Source organism: Canis lupus, chromosome 3, assembly GCF_011100685.1.
Source record: "Canis lupus familiaris isolate Mischka breed German Shepherd chromosome 3, alternate assembly UU_Cfam_GSD_1.0, whole genome shotgun sequence".
Classification (NCBI taxonomy): domain Eukaryota; kingdom Metazoa; phylum Chordata; class Mammalia; order Carnivora; family Canidae; genus Canis; species Canis lupus.
This window is the reverse complement of record NC_049224.1, coordinates 62,721,483-62,742,294: the sequence shown is the minus strand read 5'-3', so window position 1 is coordinate 62,742,294 and position 20,812 is coordinate 62,721,483. Positions and strand designations below refer to the sequence as shown.

The window sequence follows — 20,812 nt, the reverse complement described above, 5'->3', positions numbered from 1 at the left end:
TCCTAATAAGACTCCCAATAGGAAATTCTTTGCACTTTTTAAGTGCAAAGATGATAAATAGCCACATTTGAAGAGGAGCTTGGCCTGAGGACTTGCCCTGTCACACAGGATATTCTGTTATTGAAAGCAGTGATATTTGTGCTGGGATATTGAGGGCAGTGACAGCGCCCAGAGTAGAGCCCAGAACAGGCTCTTGAGCGTGTGGAAGCAGATGGGAAAGGGGTGCAGACAGCTGGACAAGCTGGTTGCTTGGGATGGGTGCTGGGCGGATGCCAGTGGTTTCAGAACTCAGCCCCTGTGGAGCAGCTTTGTGCTTTGGGAGAGAGGAGGTTTTCTTAAGCCAAACTGATCATAGACCTTTGGGGAGCTGTGAAAGTTTATGTGCCAAGTATACCATGAACAAAATGAAAGTATGAACTATGTGTACAGCGCTCAGACAGTTCTGAAGGCTATGAAAATGGCAATTTCTAGAAAAGCCTGGGCAGCCAGTGCATCCATGAAGAGATGCTGCTCAACCTTGCTGGCAGCCAGGGAACCGCAAGTGGCAGTCAAGATGAGGGTCATGCTTCACGGCCACCAGGTGAGCAACACAAGCCAGTACCTCAGAAATGATGAGCAGCAGGGGGAACCCCCATCCAGAGTTGGAGGACCATCATTCCTTACACTTGGTTTCAAGAGAAATTTGGCAATCTGTAGTCGAATTGAAAATGCATGTTTTTGATGTATTATAATATCATGCCCAGCTATTTGCCCCAGAGAAATTGGCCCTTGTGCCCAAGGAGATAGTGTAGTATTCAAAACAGAAAGGTTGTTAAAGGAGTGACAGCTGTGGTGTGTGTGCTCCTGCAGGACTCTGGACACCAGTGAAGTGAGCCCGCTGGAAGTCGGGGGCGGGGGGAGAGCAGGCTGTTGAAGGTGTGTACATCCCACCAGTTCAGTATCAAGTGTGAAAAGTGTAGCATACCCACCTGTTTTACCTACTTCCCAGAAGAGTAAATGTGTAGCTCTGGATGAGTGTCCTCTGTCTCAGAGCTGAGACGTCATCCCAGGGAGATGCTGGCATTTGGTGGAGGAGCTGTGGTCCCTGTTGGATTTGAAATGGTGCAGAGCACTGAGCAGTGTGAATAGTGGACAGCTGGACATCTGGATTGCTGCCTGCTCTGGGACCCTCGAAGCAGCCTGCCAGCTGCACTCCAGCCTGTTCCCAGTCTGTTTCTCCATGGTCTCTCCACTCATTTGAAATTATGAGAGAAAAATGGGTGCCTGTGAATTCAAACCACTTTATAAAGACCACCCTTTTTTGCTTTTGGGGACCAAAATTGTGCTCAAATGGCCTTTCTAATACTAAGAAATGTGCCAAAAACAAACCGAAGGTTGTCACTCCAGACCTTGCTGACAAGCTGTGGCCTGAAGGCTGACACGGGGTGGGGAGGTACTCTGCACTTGAGGAGCAGTGCTGCTGCTCTGGAGCTCTCTGGCTCCAAACACCCTTTGAGAGCCTGGTCTGCACAGTGTGGCCATTGGCATCCTACTAAATGCAACAACCAAACTGAACACTGCAATATTAAAATTCAGTTCTGCATTAGAGACAAGTGCCCACCCCTTCTCTGCTGGGGGGCCATGTGAGGTCCATGGGCCCCTTTCCTCCCAGCTGGGCTCAGGTGCTAGTTGGTTTTGAGTAATTATGTGTTATCAGGAGAGTGATGATGGCAGGATGCTCTTTTTAACTGGTTCAGTTATGTCATTGTTATAAGTGTGTTTGTGCTGGTTCTCTAATAAGTAATCCTAGACTTGAGGAAGCTGCTCTATTATTCCATCCTGAAGAATAATCTGAGTCTTTCTAGGTTGTGTTTTCCTTTTGGGAGGTGGTGACTCCGAGGATGGTTTTTGTTTGGTAGTTAATTGATTCATCAATGGCCAGCCGTAGAGGAAGAGTTGGATGAAGCCTTCCCTCTGCTTCCTGGACACCCCTTTTCTAGGGTCACTAGATAGAAGACTATGACTATCAAGGACATTTGGCTGCCACTTGACTTTTTTTTTGAGGTCCAACTTCTTGCAAATGAAGGAAAATATGCTTTGTGAAACATATTGAGTTCATTAACATGTTTAGCTTGTTCCTTTTGTCCATCAGGCTGAGCTCAGATGTGTGTTCTGTTCTGTTCCTGGAGTACAGTTAGAAGGGCTGCAGGTGGGGAGATGAGTTTGCTGGAGTTTGCTGTAGACCCACTGGTGAGCACCTGAGTGGGGAGAGGGGACTCTGCAGGCAAGGAAGCGAAAGCAGGTAGGGGCCCCCCTGTGATGAAAAGCCCAGGAAAAATTTATTTACTGACGGCTTCAAGTGGCAATTTCATTGACATTGATGTGTGTGGTTTGTTTCCCATCTTTAAATAATCTTTTCCACTTTCCCTGATTCTAATTTTTACAGATGCATTAGAGTTGAGCCATGCTATATGTCTCTGTTCTTTGTATATATATTCGTGTCAGTCATGTAGTGTTGCATAACACATTGCCTCAAAACTTAGTGGCTTAAAACAATAACACACATGGATCATCTGACAGTTTCTAGGGGTCAGGAATTTGGGAGCAGCTTAGCTGGGTGGCTCTGTCTCAGAGTGTCCCATGAGGTCACAGTTAAGATGTTGGCTGGGCTGCAACATCTGAAGGCTCTTCTGATGATGGGGCTGGAGGATCTTCTTCCAAGGTGCTGTACTGATATTGCCTGATGGAGGCCTTACCACATGGTCTTCTCCATGGGATGTCTGGGGTGTCCTCCTAGCACAAAGGCTGGCTTCTCATGGAGCAGGTGATCCAAGAGAGGGCAGGGAGAGGTCTTATGTAAGTCTTAGACTTGAAAATCGTAGCCCACTGTTTCTACACTGTGCATTGGCTACTCTGGCTAGTGCTGTTCAGTAGGGAGGCAGGAGAACTAGGAATCGAGGCATGAGCTGTAAGGGGCTGCAGCCATCTTAGAAGTCTATAAGGTGGTGCAAAAAAATAAAAAATACAAAAAAATAAAAGGTGGTGTAAAGCTCTCAGGATGTGGAGGCGACAGGTGGGCTGAGGGCAGGGAGTGTGATCTCTGAGGAGCACACAGAATCTTCATACTGGTAATGGTTCAGTTAGCATGTGCGTGAGCTTATGGATATTTGGTTTTCCCTATTTTTTGGTATATCTGAGATAGTTTATTAAAAATATGGTTGGGACACTTGGGTGACTCAGTCAGTTGAGTGTCCAACTCTTGGTTTTGGCTCAGGTCAAGATCTCAGGGTTGTGAGATGGAGCCTCGTGTTGGGCTCTGTGGGGAGTCTGCTTGACAATTCTCTCTCTCCTCCTCTGGCCCCTCCTCCAGCTTGCATACATGCTCTCTTTCTCTGTCTCTCAAATAAATAAAGATTTTACTTATTCATGACAGGCACAGAGATAGAGGCAGAAACATAGGCAGAGGGAGAATCAGGCGAGGAGCCTGATTGGGACTCGATCCCAGGACCCTAGGATCACAACCTGAGCTGAAGGCAGATGCTCAACTGCTGAGCCACCCAGGTGCTCCTCAAATAAATAAATCTTTTAAAAAACACAGAAGTAGCCATTACTGAGTGCTTACCATCTGTAAGATACATTGCCAGTATGTTACTGTGAAAAATTATATTTAGTTCTCATAAAGGCCTTTTGAGGTTGGCATAACTTATCCCTGTCTTATAACTAGCTACCCTGAGCTCCAAGAGGTAAAGTGGGAGGGCATGGGCAGGAAGAAGGATGAGTGAGACTTGGCCCAAGTTATACACACTTGTATACATTGTGTATGTGCGTATGCAGGCACATGTGCACACAGAGCTTGTAACCATTGTGCTGCACTGCTTCATTGATGAAACCCATAAACTTCAATGAGCAGCCATTGCCTTATTAACCTAAAATGATGATGGAGATACTTTATGTGCCCCCACTGGAGTACACAGTATATGATTAGGAATGAAAAATAAACAGGTGGCCCCCCAGAAGGTGAGCACTGGGTAGGATAGTGGCTACCTTGACCTTTTTATTCCTGTTCCTAGCACAGAATGCTCCTTGAATGAATGAATGAATGAATGAATGAATGAATGAATGAATCATTGTAGCTGAAATTAAAAGGGTGCTCTGAAGTCAGCCTGGTGGAAGAAAATGTCTTAGGAAGAGTGTGGCCTGTGGAGGGATGGAGTGTGCCATTGTGCCCCTGAGTGTAGACCTGCTTGGGGAGTGATAAAAGTGGGGCGAGGGTAGGCTCCAGGTTATGGGGGATCATGGAAGACATTACAGGGCAGGGACCCCCTGCACCCTACATGGTGTCAGGCAATGGTCCCTCTGGTTGCTAGGAGGAAGACATTTCAGGGTGGGAATGTCAGCAAGTAGGTGTATAAGACTGAAGGCTAGGAGCCATATGCTGGAACCATAGCCATCTAGATGAGGTGAATGCAAGATGCTTATCAGTGGAACTGGCATGGATTTAGGTACAAGGGGGCAGGGGTCCCCGAGGAGGATTCAGGAGTCTTGTTTGATGAAGCAGCTGTGAACACTGCTAGGCTTCATTCTGATTAAGGACATTGTACTCAGGGGTGGGTAGATCCACAGATATTCATGCTAATCTTCAGGAACCTCTAAGTGGAGAGTTCCAAAAGGCAAGTGTCCTGTGAATTTGAAGCTCTGCACAGAAACCTTTGCTGCATGAAGGTCTGAGACCTTTGATGCTGGAAGTGTTTGGGTTAGTGAGCTCACCTCTCATGAAGGACGGATAGGTAGGACAGAACTCTGCTGGGCTGAGAGGTGAGGGTGCCCCAAGATGAGCGGAGGAAGCATTTGTATGTGGCCAGAGCTGCTGAGGCAGGGGCAAGGTAGGCACGGTGACAGTTCACAAGGAGAACACCCAGTAGAATGCTGGAGGTCAGAGTGGGATTTCCAGTTGCAAAAGGTGTCGTTGTGGTAGGACATAGAAGGACTGGATGATTCACCCACATTTGAAAATGCATGTTCTCTGAGACCCAAGGGTGGGTGGAAGTTGGTGGTATGCTGGTGTTCATGAGGGCTGGGGAGGACACGATGAGGTATAGGGGAATGGTCTACAGTGACCATGTTGTGAGTAGGGGTTTGCATTTTGAGGCAGAGGTTACTTATGTTGGTTGGGCAGGTGGTGGGTGGATCTACGTGGTAATAGTGACCAGCAGCATTAACTTGTTGATTCCTTATCACTGCCAGGTGAAGCGTTAGTTAGCACCTTCACATCACAGACAGGAAGACACCTTCACTTACCCAAGTTCATAAAGCTGCCACATGAAGGAGCCACATGTGAAACTGGGGCCTGGCCCCTAAGCATGCTGGCTAGAGCTCCGAATTGGGCAGTAAACCTTTTTTGAAAGGGCCTCAAGGGCACTTGAGGCCTGTGTCACTGTTACTCAGATCTGCTATTATAGCAGGAGAACAGCCCTAGAAAATAGGTAAAGTGATGCTTGTGGCTGTTTCTAATAAAACTATATGAACGCTGGTGTTTGAATTTCCTGTAATTTCTGTGTGCTATGAAATATTATTCTGACTTTTTTCCAACCATTTAAAAATGTAAAATCAATTCTTAATTTGTAGACCACACAAAAATGGGATGTGGGGCATATTTGGCCAGCTAACTGTCCATCTCTGTGCCCCTGCCATGAAAGGCTCTCAAGCTTGGGAATGCGTACGAGCCCCTGGGCATCTTGGAAACACTGATGCCAGGCCCAGAGAATGAACTGGCCTTGGATGGGACCAGAGCACCAGAGGTTTTAAAGCCTGTCTGGCTGTTAGTGGGCACCCAAGGCTGTAGGTCCATGAGTCAGACTCCAGGGTGCCCACGGGCCTTGGGAAAATGCAGGTTCCTGGTTGGTCTAAGGTTGAGCCTAAGGTCCTCATTTCTAGCATGTTTCTGAGGTGCTGATGCTGGAAGCCCCAGCATGGCTGGAGGGCTGTGCTGGGGGCTTGTCTCTTCAAGCTGGCCTGTGCCGTGTCATGGTGTGCACCTTGGATCCCCCCCATACCATCCTTTCAGAGCACATACCTGAGAGGGAGGTTGTGTGTGCTACAGCCAATGAGAAAGCCAAACCAGGACTTCACCCCCATGTTGACAGGTAGCATTTCCATGTCACTCTCCTACCAGTGATTTTTCAAGGAGGTCTAGAAAATTGTAACTTACTACTGATAATTTAGTGATTTTGGAAAAGTGTATTTTTTCCTCTTACCATTTATCATTTCCTGCCTTGACATAAATACAGTTGAATTGTTTAAACCAACACTGTTTTTATTTATGAGTTTTCAAGGGTTACAGCATCAGATAATCACTAATTTTCTTTGAAGCTTTTATGGGGTATAGTTCCATGATGTGGGAATAAATACATCACATGCTGAGTTCCCAAGGGCTGTGCATTGGATTTTGTGCAGAACAAAATCCCAAGTGAATTGTAGGTCTGTGGCCTTCTGAACCCACCTTTCTTGTGTCCACAGGTTGTTGCTGAGCACCCAGACGCCTCAGGTGAGGAGATTGAAGAGCTGCTTGGATCCCAGTGGGACATGCTCAACGAGAAACAGAAAGCACGCTATAACACAAAGTTTGCCCTAGTGGCCTCTTCCCAATCTGAAGAAGACTCTGGTAAACGTAATACCATAATACTGTGCTCATGTGCTTTGCGTAGCTATGACACTGTGTGTGTGTGTGTGTGTGTGTGTGTGTGTGTGTGTGAGAGAGAGAGAGAGAGAGAGAGAGAGAGAGAGAGAGAGTGATGTAATGGTATAGCCAGCCGGGCTCTGATCTGGGAGCTCTTGGGAAGTGTGGCCACTCTCCCCAGCTCTGACCCATGCTGCTCACACCAACAGCCAGTGTGCACGTGGTCACAATAAAGCAACCTCTGCTGTCTGCATTTTCTCCCTTGTCATGAGAGCTGTTGGGTGTGATCCTCTGTCTGGCTGCGAGCCCCTTGTTCTTCTGCCCCAGTGGAGCAGGCACTCTAGCCTCTGCAGCTGATGGGGTGGTGTGAGGGAGGACACAAGAAGGAAGGGAGCCCATGTGGTCTCTAGGACTCCAGTCTTCCATGACATGGTAGAGTGGACTGCAGGCCTATGTTCCCTGGGTGAGGCTGCCCTGCTGGGAGGCACTGTGCCTACACCTCAGGAGGGGCTTGTTCACCTCTGCAGGTGGGGGGTTCTGGGCCTGGTGGGGGTATTCCTGGCCTGTTTGCATTAGAGCTCACAGGGTGTGGAAGGTGACTGAGAACCAACCTTAAATGTGGCTCTCCTATGGTTCTTGTTAGGCCTTCAGTTTAAAAAACAAAAAATGCTACTTTGCTTCAGTCACTGGAAAGAGAGGGGAGGCTTAATACTGTGAGCTGGGGAGAACCTGTGATAGCGGTCAGATTTGTCCTCCGTGTGTGCTTGTACGCACATGTCACGATACTTCTAATGTAAAAAATATATTTGGTTATCAATTTAAAATACAAAACAATTCTGTATCTCTCAGGGTTCACCACTGAAGGGTTTTGGAGAGGCCATAGTGTTTGAAGACTCAACTGAAAGGAAACCAAGACTCAGAAGTAATTGCAGTTTGTCTTGTGTGCTTCTAGACCAGCATTGTGGACATCTGACTGTGTCTGCACACGGATTATATAATCTTTCTGTTTTGTTCACAGATGATCTTGATTTTAGGGCTTTCTAGATCTGCACATCAACTAATATATTAATATTGAAGTTTGTTCGATTTGTTCATCACTTTATTGCAAATGCTATAATTTAGAATAGTGAGGATGTTCTGGATTTGTGCATTTTCTTTAAAAGGCAAAAGCTCACTTGATTCTTCATCAGTGCGCTAAATCTAGAAGAGTGGGTCCTTTACAAAGACTAGCTTATTTAAGAATGAGGTTTCCCTGAAGATTTAACTATCCTTGGAGAGTGTAACTGTGATTGTGTGTCACATGTCATTTTGGACTGCTACTGAGCACGTAGCAGACAAGAGGATAGGGTTGGTTCCTGCCCTGTGTGTGTCAGCTGTGTGCTTATCCTGGAGGCCCTCTAGTTGTCCTTGTGGGGCCACCAGTGCTGATAACCAAGATGATGGGCTGTGTTGGTGGCATCAGCTGTCCATGGCCTAAGTGTAAGGAATTCAGACATCGCTTACTTCTGTGTGAAATGCCTGCTGTCTTATTTCAGGTACGGGGGGAGATTCTTATGGAAAGGACGGTGACATCACCTCACCCATGTGGAGGTGAGGTGCCAGGTGGCAGTTGCTGCTAGCAGGTGTCTGTAGCACAGTGGACATGTGCTGACCAGGTTGGACAAACCAGATTGAGGAGGTACTGGCAGGTCAGGCTGGCCATGCCCTGTGCTGGTTTGCTTGGTCAGCTACTGAGCAGACCCCACTACTCTGCAGGCCTCTTCCTGGTATGCCTTTGTGGCCAGCCTCCAGTGTTGTGGAGCTTAGTAAAGGCTGCTCTTGGGCCAGCCCACATCACTCTAAGATTGGCAGTTGGGAGGGCCAGGGCTCGTTTGCTCAGGTAATATCAGGCCTCTGCCTGTGATGATGCTCTGTGTACCTGTCCACTGGGGCAGAGTGACCAGGGTGTGGCCACCTGCACCTCCTCCCGAGGCGCTGTTGGATGCCACATTTCCTGGCTGGTTTGCACCTCCTAGTAAGCTTTGAGGATGACACTGCCCTCCCACCAGATGTTTGACAAACAGTCCAAGGGCAAACCCTGAACAAACCTCTGTAAAACAGTCATGCAAATGAGAATACTGGGTTTGTGTTTGAAATAGACATTGGTGTGTTCAAATTAATCACCTGTCTAGACAGCTTAGTTTACCAGGTTGGTACTGTTTGGACACAGTAAGTCTTGGATTAGTTGATATTCCTTGAAACACCTAATAACTGGCATAGTTCAACAACATGTAGAAAGCCCTTAATTTGCAGATACAAAAGGAGTGTTGCAAAAAATTAATTAATTAAAAATTTTTTGAAAAAGGAGTGTTGCCCACTTAACATGTCTCTTTCAGGAAATGTATAAAATGTAGCAAGCTGTGCACTTTATAACTTTCCACTTCCACTGGTCTTTGAATGTTAGTAAACTTGTAGGTTATATTTAATGCTTCACTACATTAAAATATAATTATAACAAATACCAGTATAATAGATTAGATAAGAATTTTCCAGTAATTTGATGTTACAGGAAATGGTCCATGTAATTAATTTGCAAAATGCAAAGAGATTTGGTCTGTAATACTAGGGCCCTGGAACCCAACAGGATGCAGGAAACCCATCACAGCTGGATTTGCACCTGAATGCCCTGGTTAGATTATCATTGCTTTGGAGGGTGGCTTGTGGAGTGTTTTTCATGTAAGTTTCCCCCATCTCCCATTCCAAGGTAACATCAATGGGAAAAAAAGAATCCACACAAAGAGGACACAGGAGCCTACTGAAGACGCTGACGGCGAAGATGCACCCAGGAAGAGACTCAGGACCGACAAGCACGGTCTTCGGAAGGTAAATGATGTTCCCCAGGACTGCTGTGACCTGAGGACTGTGTGCTGTGGGACTTCTGGGATGCAGGCGGGGGAGGGGGAGTGGGGGAGAGCTAGGCGGGGGTCAGGTGTCGGGGTGTGTGTGGGCAGGAGGCCTTCCTCTGTGGATGGTGCTCATGGGTGTTGTTTTAGATGCAGCAGGGTTGGCTTCTCTCCTGAAACCTCTCTGAGAAGGCTGCTGAAGAGAGCCAGTTCTTACCTGCCAGGGACTTAAACACAAACTGTGGGTGCTTGGCTATCCAAAAAAAACCCCATCCAAACACTTTGAATGTTTGATGTTTAGATTTATTGGAAATATATATACTAAAGATTGCCCTTGTCTATAGGGCTATTATTCAGTGTGTAAATAATGGATTGGCATGAAAACATCAAAATCCATTAGAGACATGTTATACTTCAGTAAAAAAGTTTTTCAGAATCCATTAATGGCATTGAAAATAGATTTTATGAATTCATTCAGTTTATTAGTAATTCATGTTATTGTTTACTTAATGGGAGTACTAAGCAGGCTGTGTAGGCCTGTTTGACCACATAGCTCAGAAGATCCAGCCCCAGCATCCTCTAGTTCTAGCATAGTCCACTGTGTATCAAGGGGCAGAGTTTGCCTGGTGCCTGAAGGAGAGTGAAACGGGCCAAAGTCCACATATCCAGCCAGACAGTGTATTGTCCCCTCTGGCTTATGGCGCTTGTGCGTGTGGAGAGTGTGAGCCCTTTCCTGGGTACTCTATGGCCCTGTGCCATTTATCGAAACTGCCTCACACACCCATTAGCTTCTTCATGAACTGAGAGTTCAAACAGAACTTGTATCTTTTGTTTGAGTTTATAGCTATTTAATATTTCTAATAGAGTCGTTGTATATTTATAGTTTTGAGTGAAGCTTTGTATACTGTCTTTTACTAATCTAAATTAAGTTCCTTTCTTCATTGTTTTATTTTGAAGAATAGAAAGATAAATTTCACATATTGTGGGGATCCCTGGGTGGCGCAGCGGTTTGGCGGCTGCCTTTGGCCCAGGGTGCGATCCTGGAGGCCCAGGATCGAATCCCATGTCGGGCTCCCGGTGCATGGAGCCTGCTTCTCCCTCTGCCTCTCTGTGTGTGTGACTATCATAAAAAAAAAAAAAAAAAAAAAAGGAATTCACATATTGTTAAAGTGTCAATGTGTGGCCATCACATTATCTGTCTTAACCTCTTGAAGGCTGTTGTGCACTTGAGGGCAGTAGGCAAGGCCCTGCCCTATTTTTTTGGCCCAGAGAGCATCCTTCCAAGGCACCTGTCAGGTGAAGTTGTTAGTGATCAAGTATCCAGCACTGAGATAGGTAAAATTCACCTTGCATCACTGACATTGGTGTTACCTGGCAGCTCAGGCCCATTATTAAAGCAGTCCCTTGCTGGCAGTCAGGCTGACATTGACTGCCTTGAAATGTTTGTATTTCGTATTTATCTTAAAAAATGTGTGGCCCTAGACATTTGAAATCTCAATTCACATTAAGTAGTAGGTAGGTAGAAGTTGCACATAATAAAAAGAGTAGTGGTTGAGTTTTTATAAACCTAATTAAGCCATATCCTATATACTTCCTAATGTGCATTGAGCACTTTGATGTGTCAGGTGCCATTCCACGTGCTGTGCCCCTGTTACCTGGTCCACAGTCTTGTGACTACTTCCACTAGCCCTGGGCAGCTTGGGGAATGGGGCTTGGGTGCAGGGACTGGAAAGGGTGGGGGGTGGCCATGAGGCAGTGCTGCCCCAGGGCTATCAAGACAGGTTTATATTCAACTACTTCACATTCTGAGCACTGGACAAAATGTTTCTGATCCCTTCTTGTGTGTGTGGGTGTGTGTGTGCTTGTGTGTGTGGTTTTCCTCAGTTGTGAAACATGCTTTATTGATGATCTTTGTGAGGTTTGTCTGGACCTTATCTCCGAATTGGAAATCCTCAGCATGGGGACTTAGAGCAGTGATATTGGCAGTGACTTGGGGCTCCACTTGAGGTCGATTGAACAGCCTCTAGAGCAGAAGGGTTGATTTCTTCTACTTCGTACTCTGCTTTGAATTCAGAGGGAAATTTGAGTAGCATATTGAATGCAGCTCATGTGAAGAGTCTCAGCAACATGAGTTGTTGCTTGGCACAGCCCCACTGGCTCCTCTGTCCCAGCAGAGGATGGGGCAGGTACAGGGGAGAGCCTTCCAGCTCCTTCCAGCTGTGGAAGAGGTGTGAGACTGACTCACTGCTCATAGCATGTATGGAACATGTTTCCAGAGGAAGATGTTTCTGTCGCAGTGTTTCAGCAACCTGTATTAGTTCACGTGAGGTTCCCCCCTTCCTTTTCTTCTCCTTTTTCTTTTATTTAATAACAGAGAGAGACGATCAATGACAAGACAGCCCGAACAAGCTCCTGCAAGGCCATCGAGGCAGCCTCCTCACTCAAGAGCCAGGCAGGTAATGTGGTTAGTGCTTCTTCCTTGTCAGCTCTTCCAGGCACCTGGGCTGGGCTGGATGTGCAGAGGAAGCTGGGCTGGGGAAGGGTGCGGGAGCTGACAGCTAATAACGGGGAGGGAGGTTCTCGTGTGACTGAACGAGTGAGTGGTTGCAGTGCTTCAGCTACGTTTTATTGAAGTTGTTTTTCTACTGGGCTTTATTTTCAGTTTAAAATTATACTAAAGAAGTTATTTAAATGAAGAATATCCAGATTTCTCACTTGATGGTGCCAGTTGTTGCTCTAAATTCCATCACTTTTGAGTATCTCACAGCTTATGTATATTTTCTAAAAGTAAAAGTAATGACTAGTTATTTCTGTTTTGCGTGTTGAAGAACCTAGCTTCAAAGCAACGAATGGTGAAGTAGGCTCCCTTTCCCTTCTCATTGTCTTTTTGAAGTGTCTGACAGTTTATTACAGAGAGCTTATCATCTCCAACTCTTTTTTGTTTTTGTTTCTTTAAGAGTAAGAAGGTAGGAGAAGGGCAGAGGGGAAGGGAGAGGCGGGGTGGGGGGTGGGGGGAGAGAACTTCAGGCTGACTTCCTGCTGAATGTGGAGCCCATGGCATGGCTTGATCTCATGACCCTGAGACCCTGACCTGAGCCGAAATCACGAGTAGGCTGCTTTGACTGACTGAGCCCCCCAGCATCCTCCTAACTCTTGATTAGAAAGGAAAACAACATTCAGGGGGGAAGTGAGTGTGGGTTGGAAATGGATTTATTTTCCTTATTTTGCATGAGTGCTATGCTGGTTTTCAGAAATCAGTTAAATAGACTATGAAAAGAAAGACAGTTGTGAGTAGTTTGAACATTGAGTGGGTATTTCCTAAATAAAAGGATTACTTTTAAGAATGGTATAGTGGTCTCGTGGCTATATTTAAAAGGTTGTTTCAGCGATATGTACTGAACTTTTTACAAGTGAAATGATGTTTGGAATTTGCTGCAGAAGAGTGTGGCAGAGGGGTGTGAACATAGGTGTGGATGGGGCTGTGTTGGCCCTAGGTCAATGGATGTGGGATCAGCCAGGCAGGGGTTGCTGGCGTTCACTGAACTGTTTGCCTTTGTTTCCATTCAGATTTTTTCACAGTAAAAAGTTAAGCCTTTACTATGACAAAGGAGCCCAGGAAATTTATCTTTAGAACTTCATTTATTACGGGGTAATTTTGAAGCAGTTAAGAGATTGAGGGTTTAAGATTTCAAACTTTATAAACCAAAATTGTTTTACAGCAACGAAACATCTGTCAGATGCATGCAAACCACTGAAGAAGCGGAATCGGGCATCCACAGCAGCGTCTTCTACTCCTTTTAGCAAAAGTTCATCTCCTTCTGCATCCTTAACTGAGAATGAGGTAAAATAATAATGATAGTGATGACATGGTGTTCGTATGAAGGCCAGTTAGTTGCCCAAGTTGAAGTATGAGCAAAAGTCAGACTTAACAAACATAACACTGGTATCCTCTCCACAAATGTAGGTGAGTTTCAGAGTCTTTAAACTATGTATAAGTCATGGAATGGAAAAAAAAAAGTCACTATTTTAGTCTATTTGAGCACCACAGATATACACACATGCCCACAGTGTATGTATAAATGTACGTGCATATACTTTAGTCTGGATGTAGTTTCATTGTTTTTCTTGAAATTTGTCTTTAAAATGTTGTGTTCTCTATCCCCCTCACATTGTAATTAATTTTCCATATCCCAGGAAGTCTGCTCTGATCCTAACATGACACTGTCACTCGAGCTGACTCTGGTCCCTAGGGGGGTGGAGGGTGGCCCTCTCGCTATGTCGGATTCCAGCGGTTTTTGGACCTAGGCTCACGGAGGAATGTTCTCATGCGTTCCATGGTCTTAGTCCTTTAAATTCTGGCGTATTCTTAGGTACTTGAATGTGGAGGTGAGTCAGAACCACCATGGTAATACGACTCCTCTGTTTTCTGTATATGCAAAATATGCAATAGCAGAATAATAGCTGCTTGAGGCTCTTACCCTCATTGTATCATGACATCATCAAATATAAAGTCTTTGCCATGCTAAAAACAAAACAAAAAAACAGCCTCAGAATGCAAGCATGACACTTTTGTCCAGAGGGAGTTTGTCCCAATTTTATTGACCACCCAAGTGACTAAGGAGTTTATATTCAAGTTTTAATTCCTTATTATTTTGTTCCCTGTGATCCTCTTTTTCTTATTGTGGACATGAGTCCTGTTTTTAGAGTATTTATGAGGAGATGCTAACCTTGGGCTTTTTTGAACAAGGCAGTCAGGCAGGGCATGGATAGACCCTCACTCTGTTGGGTAAGAAGGTGGCACTTCTGACTTGCCATCTGCCACAGTCACTGCTGGGGGCCTGGCGGTGCCCCTCTTGTCTCTCGGCCTCGGCTGCTTCCTCCTCTTAGAGGAGGGCCGGGCCTTCCCTCGCGGGGTGTCTGCCAGGGGCTTGGGCCATCTGAGGGGTGCAAACCCCCGAGAGCTGCTCTGAGTGGGATTTTCTTTGGGGACTCACACCAGTTATGGTGGGAAGCTGCTCACATGTATGGGACTGGGGCTTTCTCATAGTTTGGTATGTGTAGGTGACTAAACATTTCTTACATGTGGGCACATTCAAGAAAATGCAGTAAGAATTCTTCATTGAACTTCCAAGGGCTTATTGAAACATGGAAAAAACAAATTTTATACACATTTTTTTCCTTTTATGATTAGTATCCTGAAAAATTAAAATAAGGATATTAATTCTAAAGAAGAATACTAAAAATAAAACAATTCAGGTCCACAGACCCTTTCGCCTAAAGTCGGCTTTTTTATTTAAAATAAATTTTTAATGAGTTTTCTTCTCATTGCATTTTGATCCACTATCAGGTTGAGTTTTTACATACTCTGTTGTCAGATACAGTTGCAAGGAAAAACTGAGGCTGAAAACAAATCTTTTCTGTTATTTCTGGTCAGAAGCTATGCCAGCCAAAGGCTTGGATTTGGGGCAGCACAGCCCAGGGTGGACACAACCAGGGTGGGGTTAGAGCAAGTGGATCAGGCCTGGTGGTCTGACATTCACTAGGGCCAGGGTGAGTGTGAACTTCCTGTGTAAGACATTTGTTCTGAACTTGGGAAGCATTTTATAATCATTAGACTTAATTGATTTTTAATTCTTTAGAACTTCAGAGTGGATAGTTTATTAAGTATGTTTATATTGTATATTAAATACATTAAATCATACACCATTCTGCATTTTGAGAGTGATACATAGATCCCATAGTATGTATTCTGTTGCTTATATAAAAACATTGAAATTACTAGGCCTTATCCATCAGGCTACTCTTATGTGGCTTATATAAATCTTTCATTAGTGTTCATTAAAACTACTTTATTAGGCGAACAAAAAGCTTTGTCTATTATGTGTTAACACTACTGCATCATAGTACGTGTTTACAATGTATACACCATGCTGAATGCCTTTTAGCACAGGAGGCAAAGTGTAGTGTTATAGAGCAATGTCCTGTAAACCACTGGTCCAGTTCTGGTGGGAGTTAGGTGACCATGGGAGCTGCTGTTTAGGGTTCAGATTGGTCCCTTATTCAGGGCACGTGCCCACTGCATGTTTGTATGTCCTGCTTTTACAAACACCCTTGACTGACACAGGAGTTTTCACTGAATTGGTATTTCAAGACATTTTAGGTCATTTGTGGTTTAAATTCTTCTCAAAAAAGGTATATGTGAGAAATAAAATTTATATTGAAATAATTATTTTCGTAGTACTACATCACGCTAATGAAGAGAATAGATTAAAATTACACACGTGCATGACGAAGGCCTGTGAAGGAATTAATGTGATTTAAGTGTTTTGTAACTTCATTTCTTATTCCCTTAGTAGAGCAAATTCTTATTTTTTTCGCCTTCACTGGTAACAGCTTTTATGGGAGCCCACATCAGCCAAGTTGGATTTGAACTCAGCTGCCCTGTACTGCACTTAAAATGATGTAATATTCCAGGATGTCTGCTGCAGGTGGTGTATCATCGTACACACTAAAGGGACATTCCTATCACAATCATTTTATGGAAGATGTGTGATAATCTGTTTTTACTGGTATTACTAACACATACAATGAAGAAAACAGATAACAAATTTTAAGACCAAGGTAAGATACCTAATCAAGGCCATTTACCTGATCACATTCATCTCATAATAGAAACACACTCATATTGCAACGATCCATGTAGATTTCACGTTGAAGGGATGCCCTTCACCTGGGGCTGCCCCTGGGCCTGCGACAAGGACTCTGCGCCGAAGGGGCTGGTCTTGATAGAGGCCACCCTTGTCTCCTAGTTCATGACTTACTGAGTTTTTATTGAAAAATGCTGGCATCTGCACCTTCAGAAACAGAGAACAAGCAGCACACACTTAAAAGGAGTCTTCGTCAGCTAATTCCCATTGCCAATGGAATGTACTCAGTACTGTACATATTAAACTCATTTCCAACATAAAAGGCAGGAGGAGTTTTGATTCTGTCTTTTTTTACTAAGCAGTTTTACTATGACACTAGATACAGCAATTTGTAGGAAAAAATATCATTTACAGTATCATTATGAGCCATTTAACTCTACTCTTTTGATTCAGTGACCGGTATCTTAGGGATACCATAATCAGGTTATTTACAATCACCACTTCATCAGTTGCTTTTGTAGGACATCAGCCATCATATTAAATGTCTAAGTCTTGGGTGACCACCTGGTGTCATACCCCTGGGTGTCTGCATGTTTGCATGGTGAGGCGCAGGCCTCACTCGCCCTTCAGCTCGTGGAGGCAGGAGTGCTGTTCACGTTACCATGTTAACAGCACTCGGTTCATTCCCAGCAGACTCTTCAGATGTGTTCTACCTTTCATGGAAGTTTCTGACTAATACTTGTGTTCTAAACCGTTAAGTAATGTAACGCATGTAAAACACTTAGGGTGCCTGGCGCCTTGCAAGGACTCAGTGGTTCGCTATTGTGACAATAATGGTTAATAACAATAAAAATAATAAAATCATCATCATTCCATTTTTATCCAAAAGTATAAATTTTGCTTTGGCATGAAAAGCAATCCTCTTGACTGCATTCTGCACGTGGGGGTAAAATAAACCTAGAAGTGGCAGACACTGGGTTGGTTTGAGTAGCACCTGAGGGTAGTAGCCTGTGGCTGAGGGCTGGTCGGGTGGCTCTTCTCAGAGCTGATAGGATACACAGCCTCAGAGGTGGCCTGAGTCATGCTGTTCCAAAAGGACATGAAGAAGCTCAGGAGTAAATGTAGGGTTCACAGAAAACTAATTATTAAATATAAAATGTGAAAAAAGGTCATGTAAAAGTGGCCCAGTTCCACAAACGATCACCCCCAGTAGAGACTAGCCTGAAAGGTTTTGACAAGAATGCATTTGAAATTACAGCATGACGGATTTTGAATGGGCAGCCGGCCAGCTACCAGCATGTGTTAGGTGCATTAGAAGTCAGCTGGAGAGTAGGTGCTTTATCCACTAAGCAGCAGAAAATTAGCATCAGTTGAGGACATAGGAGGGCATGGGTTGGGGATAAGGATGGGGAGGCGTTATCCCCCCGTTGGGGATATTGGGAAGGTGGCCAGGCGCAGGCAGTGAGAGGGACAGTCCCACATGCGGCAGAACTGTCCCTCTCCAAGTGCCAGCAGTGGTCTTGCTGGGGAATGCTGGTGGATGATCAGAGCTCCTGAGAGGGCCCGCCCATGGCTTCCTGAAGGTGAGTCAAAAGGGCTCCTATTTTGAAAGAGCTTAGGGGCAAGTAAGTTTGTCTGCCAAGAGTACAAAAAAATCATTCTGCTACTAATTTAATATGAATTCCCTCATTTCCTAAAGAGATCAGAATAACACTGATACATTGTAGTCTTGTCATTGAACTGCCTGTTGTTGAGATGACTTTTGCTTATACTGACAGAGAACCACTTAACGATCCCATTTGCTTGTTTCAAACCATCTGCCATACACACACCGCATTTGTGCCTGGTGAGGGGAGGTGGGTACGAGAAGGAACTCTCTAGTATAAAATGTGAGGCATTCGCAAGAGGTGGAAACTTGTTTGAATATACAAAAGTTTAGATTGTAGCTGTTCTGAAACAGAGTTGCCCATTGTCATAGAGTGGTACCCTGACTGAGTGTGCCTGTTGGCAGTAGGGATCCTGTGCTGTTTACCCACTTGCTAGGGGCTTCTGTCTCCCTGTGGGCCTTTCTTTAGAGCTTGTACACAAGTTAAGTGTCTGTCTCTGCTGGTAATGAATTTAGGTGTATTAGCATCTCAGTACTCCCTCTATACCTTGTGTCTGTTATATTTCTGTCTCCCAGTGGAAGATAACCCGTGTTTTTTAAGAGAATGCTCCAAAAAACCACCAAGAAATCTAGGCCAGATCTCATGACAAGGAAGCACAACAGTTTCATGAACATAAAGCCAGGGATGGCTCTGCACAGTGCGTGGGAGAGTCCTGTGTACCCCACCTCCTCATAGGTGCCCTCTGTGAGGTTCCCCCAGCTTTAGATGTGTCTAAGTCCAAGGCTTTATCTGGAAGTTCATGCCGAAGCCCAGAAAGGTTTAAAATGAAGCATTCCGGGTTTGGGGGCAGGATAAGGGAGGTGGCTGTGTTTAGAGGTTTCTGTTATTGGGGATGTTAGCAGCTGCACGCATCAGAGGAAAGGATGCAGAAGGACATGAGGACCCCCAATTGTTAGTGACAAGGTCAATGTGCTGAGGGGTCTCTTTGGCCCTGACCTGCTTGCCTGAGATTTGAGACCAGAGGTGCATGAGGAGGGCTGGACTTGAGGGCAGAGGCAGTGCTTGCCCTGGGGGTTGTGACTCGAATACCCACGGAGGGTCTGTCTTAGCAGTGTCCCAAAAAAAGAATAAAACTAAGATTGTAAATCAGCATCTAGTTCCCAAACAAAAAATGCACCCATGATTGAGTATAAAATTAAAATGATAAATGCCCTTGAAGAGGGTTCTTGGCCACAGCCTGAGGTGAGTGAACATGGGGCCTCCTGTGGCAGACGGCAAGCTGTGGTCTTATGTGGTTATTTCAGTGATTGCACATGCGTTGTCTAAGTCAAGGTCTCTGTCCAGCAGAAAGGGGAGGCTCGCCGAGGGGTTCCTTGGTGACTGAGAGGCCCCTGTGTGTGGCCAAGCTGGAGGGGAGGCTGGGCTCTTGCTGGAAAGGGCAGACACACCTGTACTTGGGGAAGTGTACTGGTTTCCTTTCTCACTTGATTTCTGACCTGACGCTTCTCAATCATGTCTAGCCCTTTTTGATCATTGACTCATTTTAAAGGTGGTTCTGGTTCAGGTGGACTTTTGTGTGTGACCTGGCAAGGGCTCTACTTAGTGCAGGCTTTTCCAGTCAGAACCATCCTCTCTGTTTTTAAAAACCTCTACCCAGAGGAAGTGATTGCTGAGGCCTGCTGTTTATCTTTTAGAATGTGAATCAGAATGGTAGTGTTTTGCTAACAGAATTGAATCTGATTAGGAAAGGTCTCACAGAATCCTCTCTCTAGTCTGTTATTGGCTTCTTGTTGACTGTTAAAGTTCTTTCTTTCCTTCCTTTTCTTTTCTTTTTTTTTTTTTAAGGAATATATTGACTCCTATATATTTTAGGATTTTTAGTCAGTGACTCTGATTTTGATCCCTTTAAGTACTCTTTTTGCTGTTTTACCTAGTGTATTAGAAACTACCATTAATTTACTTGCCATGGATGGAAAATCAGCCATCTTTGGCAGGTAGAAGATGATATGTATCATGTTCATTGTATTCCTTGTGCTGCCCTGGGGAGGGGCATGCTCCCTTCCAGGCATTTTCATCAGTGAGGGCGGGTTTCCCTCGTTAGCATTTTAAGAACCCGACAGGCCTCGTCGTGTTAGAGACCTTTGTGACTAGAGAGTTACATATTAGATCCACTTTATAACTTTTTCTGGCTGACACGTAGCTGTGGGGCTTTGGCATATAATTTTTTTGGTATAGATTTTAAAGCATGCTGACTATCCAGGCATGTTGTACCTTTAAGGAATGACTGAGGTGTGGGGTGAGGGTTGCTCAGCTGCAGGTAGGGACTTGGCTCCTTATTCCAAGTTGACACAGGGAGGGCACAACCCAGGCCCTCCCCAGCCCACTCTCTATGGGACGGCCACTGCTGAGGGACACAGTTGGGACAAAGTTGGGATGATAGGACATTTTAGAGACTCATTTTACCCATGATCAGGGCCGACTTTGAATCTGGAGCCATAGCTGCATGGCCGATGCTGTGTCCATGGCCGTTTGGCTCTCACTGGTGCCTTCTGGGGCTGTGGGGTGACACAGAAGCACCCAGGTTAGGAGGTGAAGCACAAAGATGGTGTGTGAGCTGGAGATCTGTGTGTTCTCAATGACTCAGACCTAGCCCTAGAATTTAGGGGCAGCTAGGACGGTTCTAGTCTATGTCATCTTGAAGGGCCACTTAAATAAAAGTTATTCTGAACTGTAGTATTTTAGGTGATGAATGACTGATTTAAAAATTATTTTAATTCCACTCTTAATATTTCACTGTGATGTTAACTTGGAGGACCTGTCTGAGATTAGTCTTTTTGATTTTAAGCTCATTAAATCCACTGAGCACAGGATATTTATCATGTGTAAATCCAAAATACTGTGTGAAAGTACTTACAGTTATTTCTTCCTTTACAAAAGCGTAACTTAAACATGAAAATAATGTTGGTTTATAGAAATATTTATTGTTCAAGGTCTGTAATTGTATTTCAAAAACGATGTGGT

General features: G+C 44.8%; 1 protein-coding gene across 1 annotated transcript in view; it reads left to right on the top strand.

The window, feature by feature from the left end:
• Positions 1 to 20,812, top strand: part of NSD2 (nuclear receptor binding SET domain protein 2) — a 60,786-nt gene that overhangs the window by 17,437 nt on the left and 22,537 nt on the right. Inside the window, 4 exon segments of the mRNA XM_038533264.1 lie at positions 6,496 to 6,640; positions 9,399 to 9,517; positions 11,912 to 11,993; positions 13,257 to 13,378. Of these exon segments, the coding sequence (XP_038389192.1) occupies positions 6,496 to 6,640; positions 9,399 to 9,517; positions 11,912 to 11,993; positions 13,257 to 13,378 (468 nt within the window).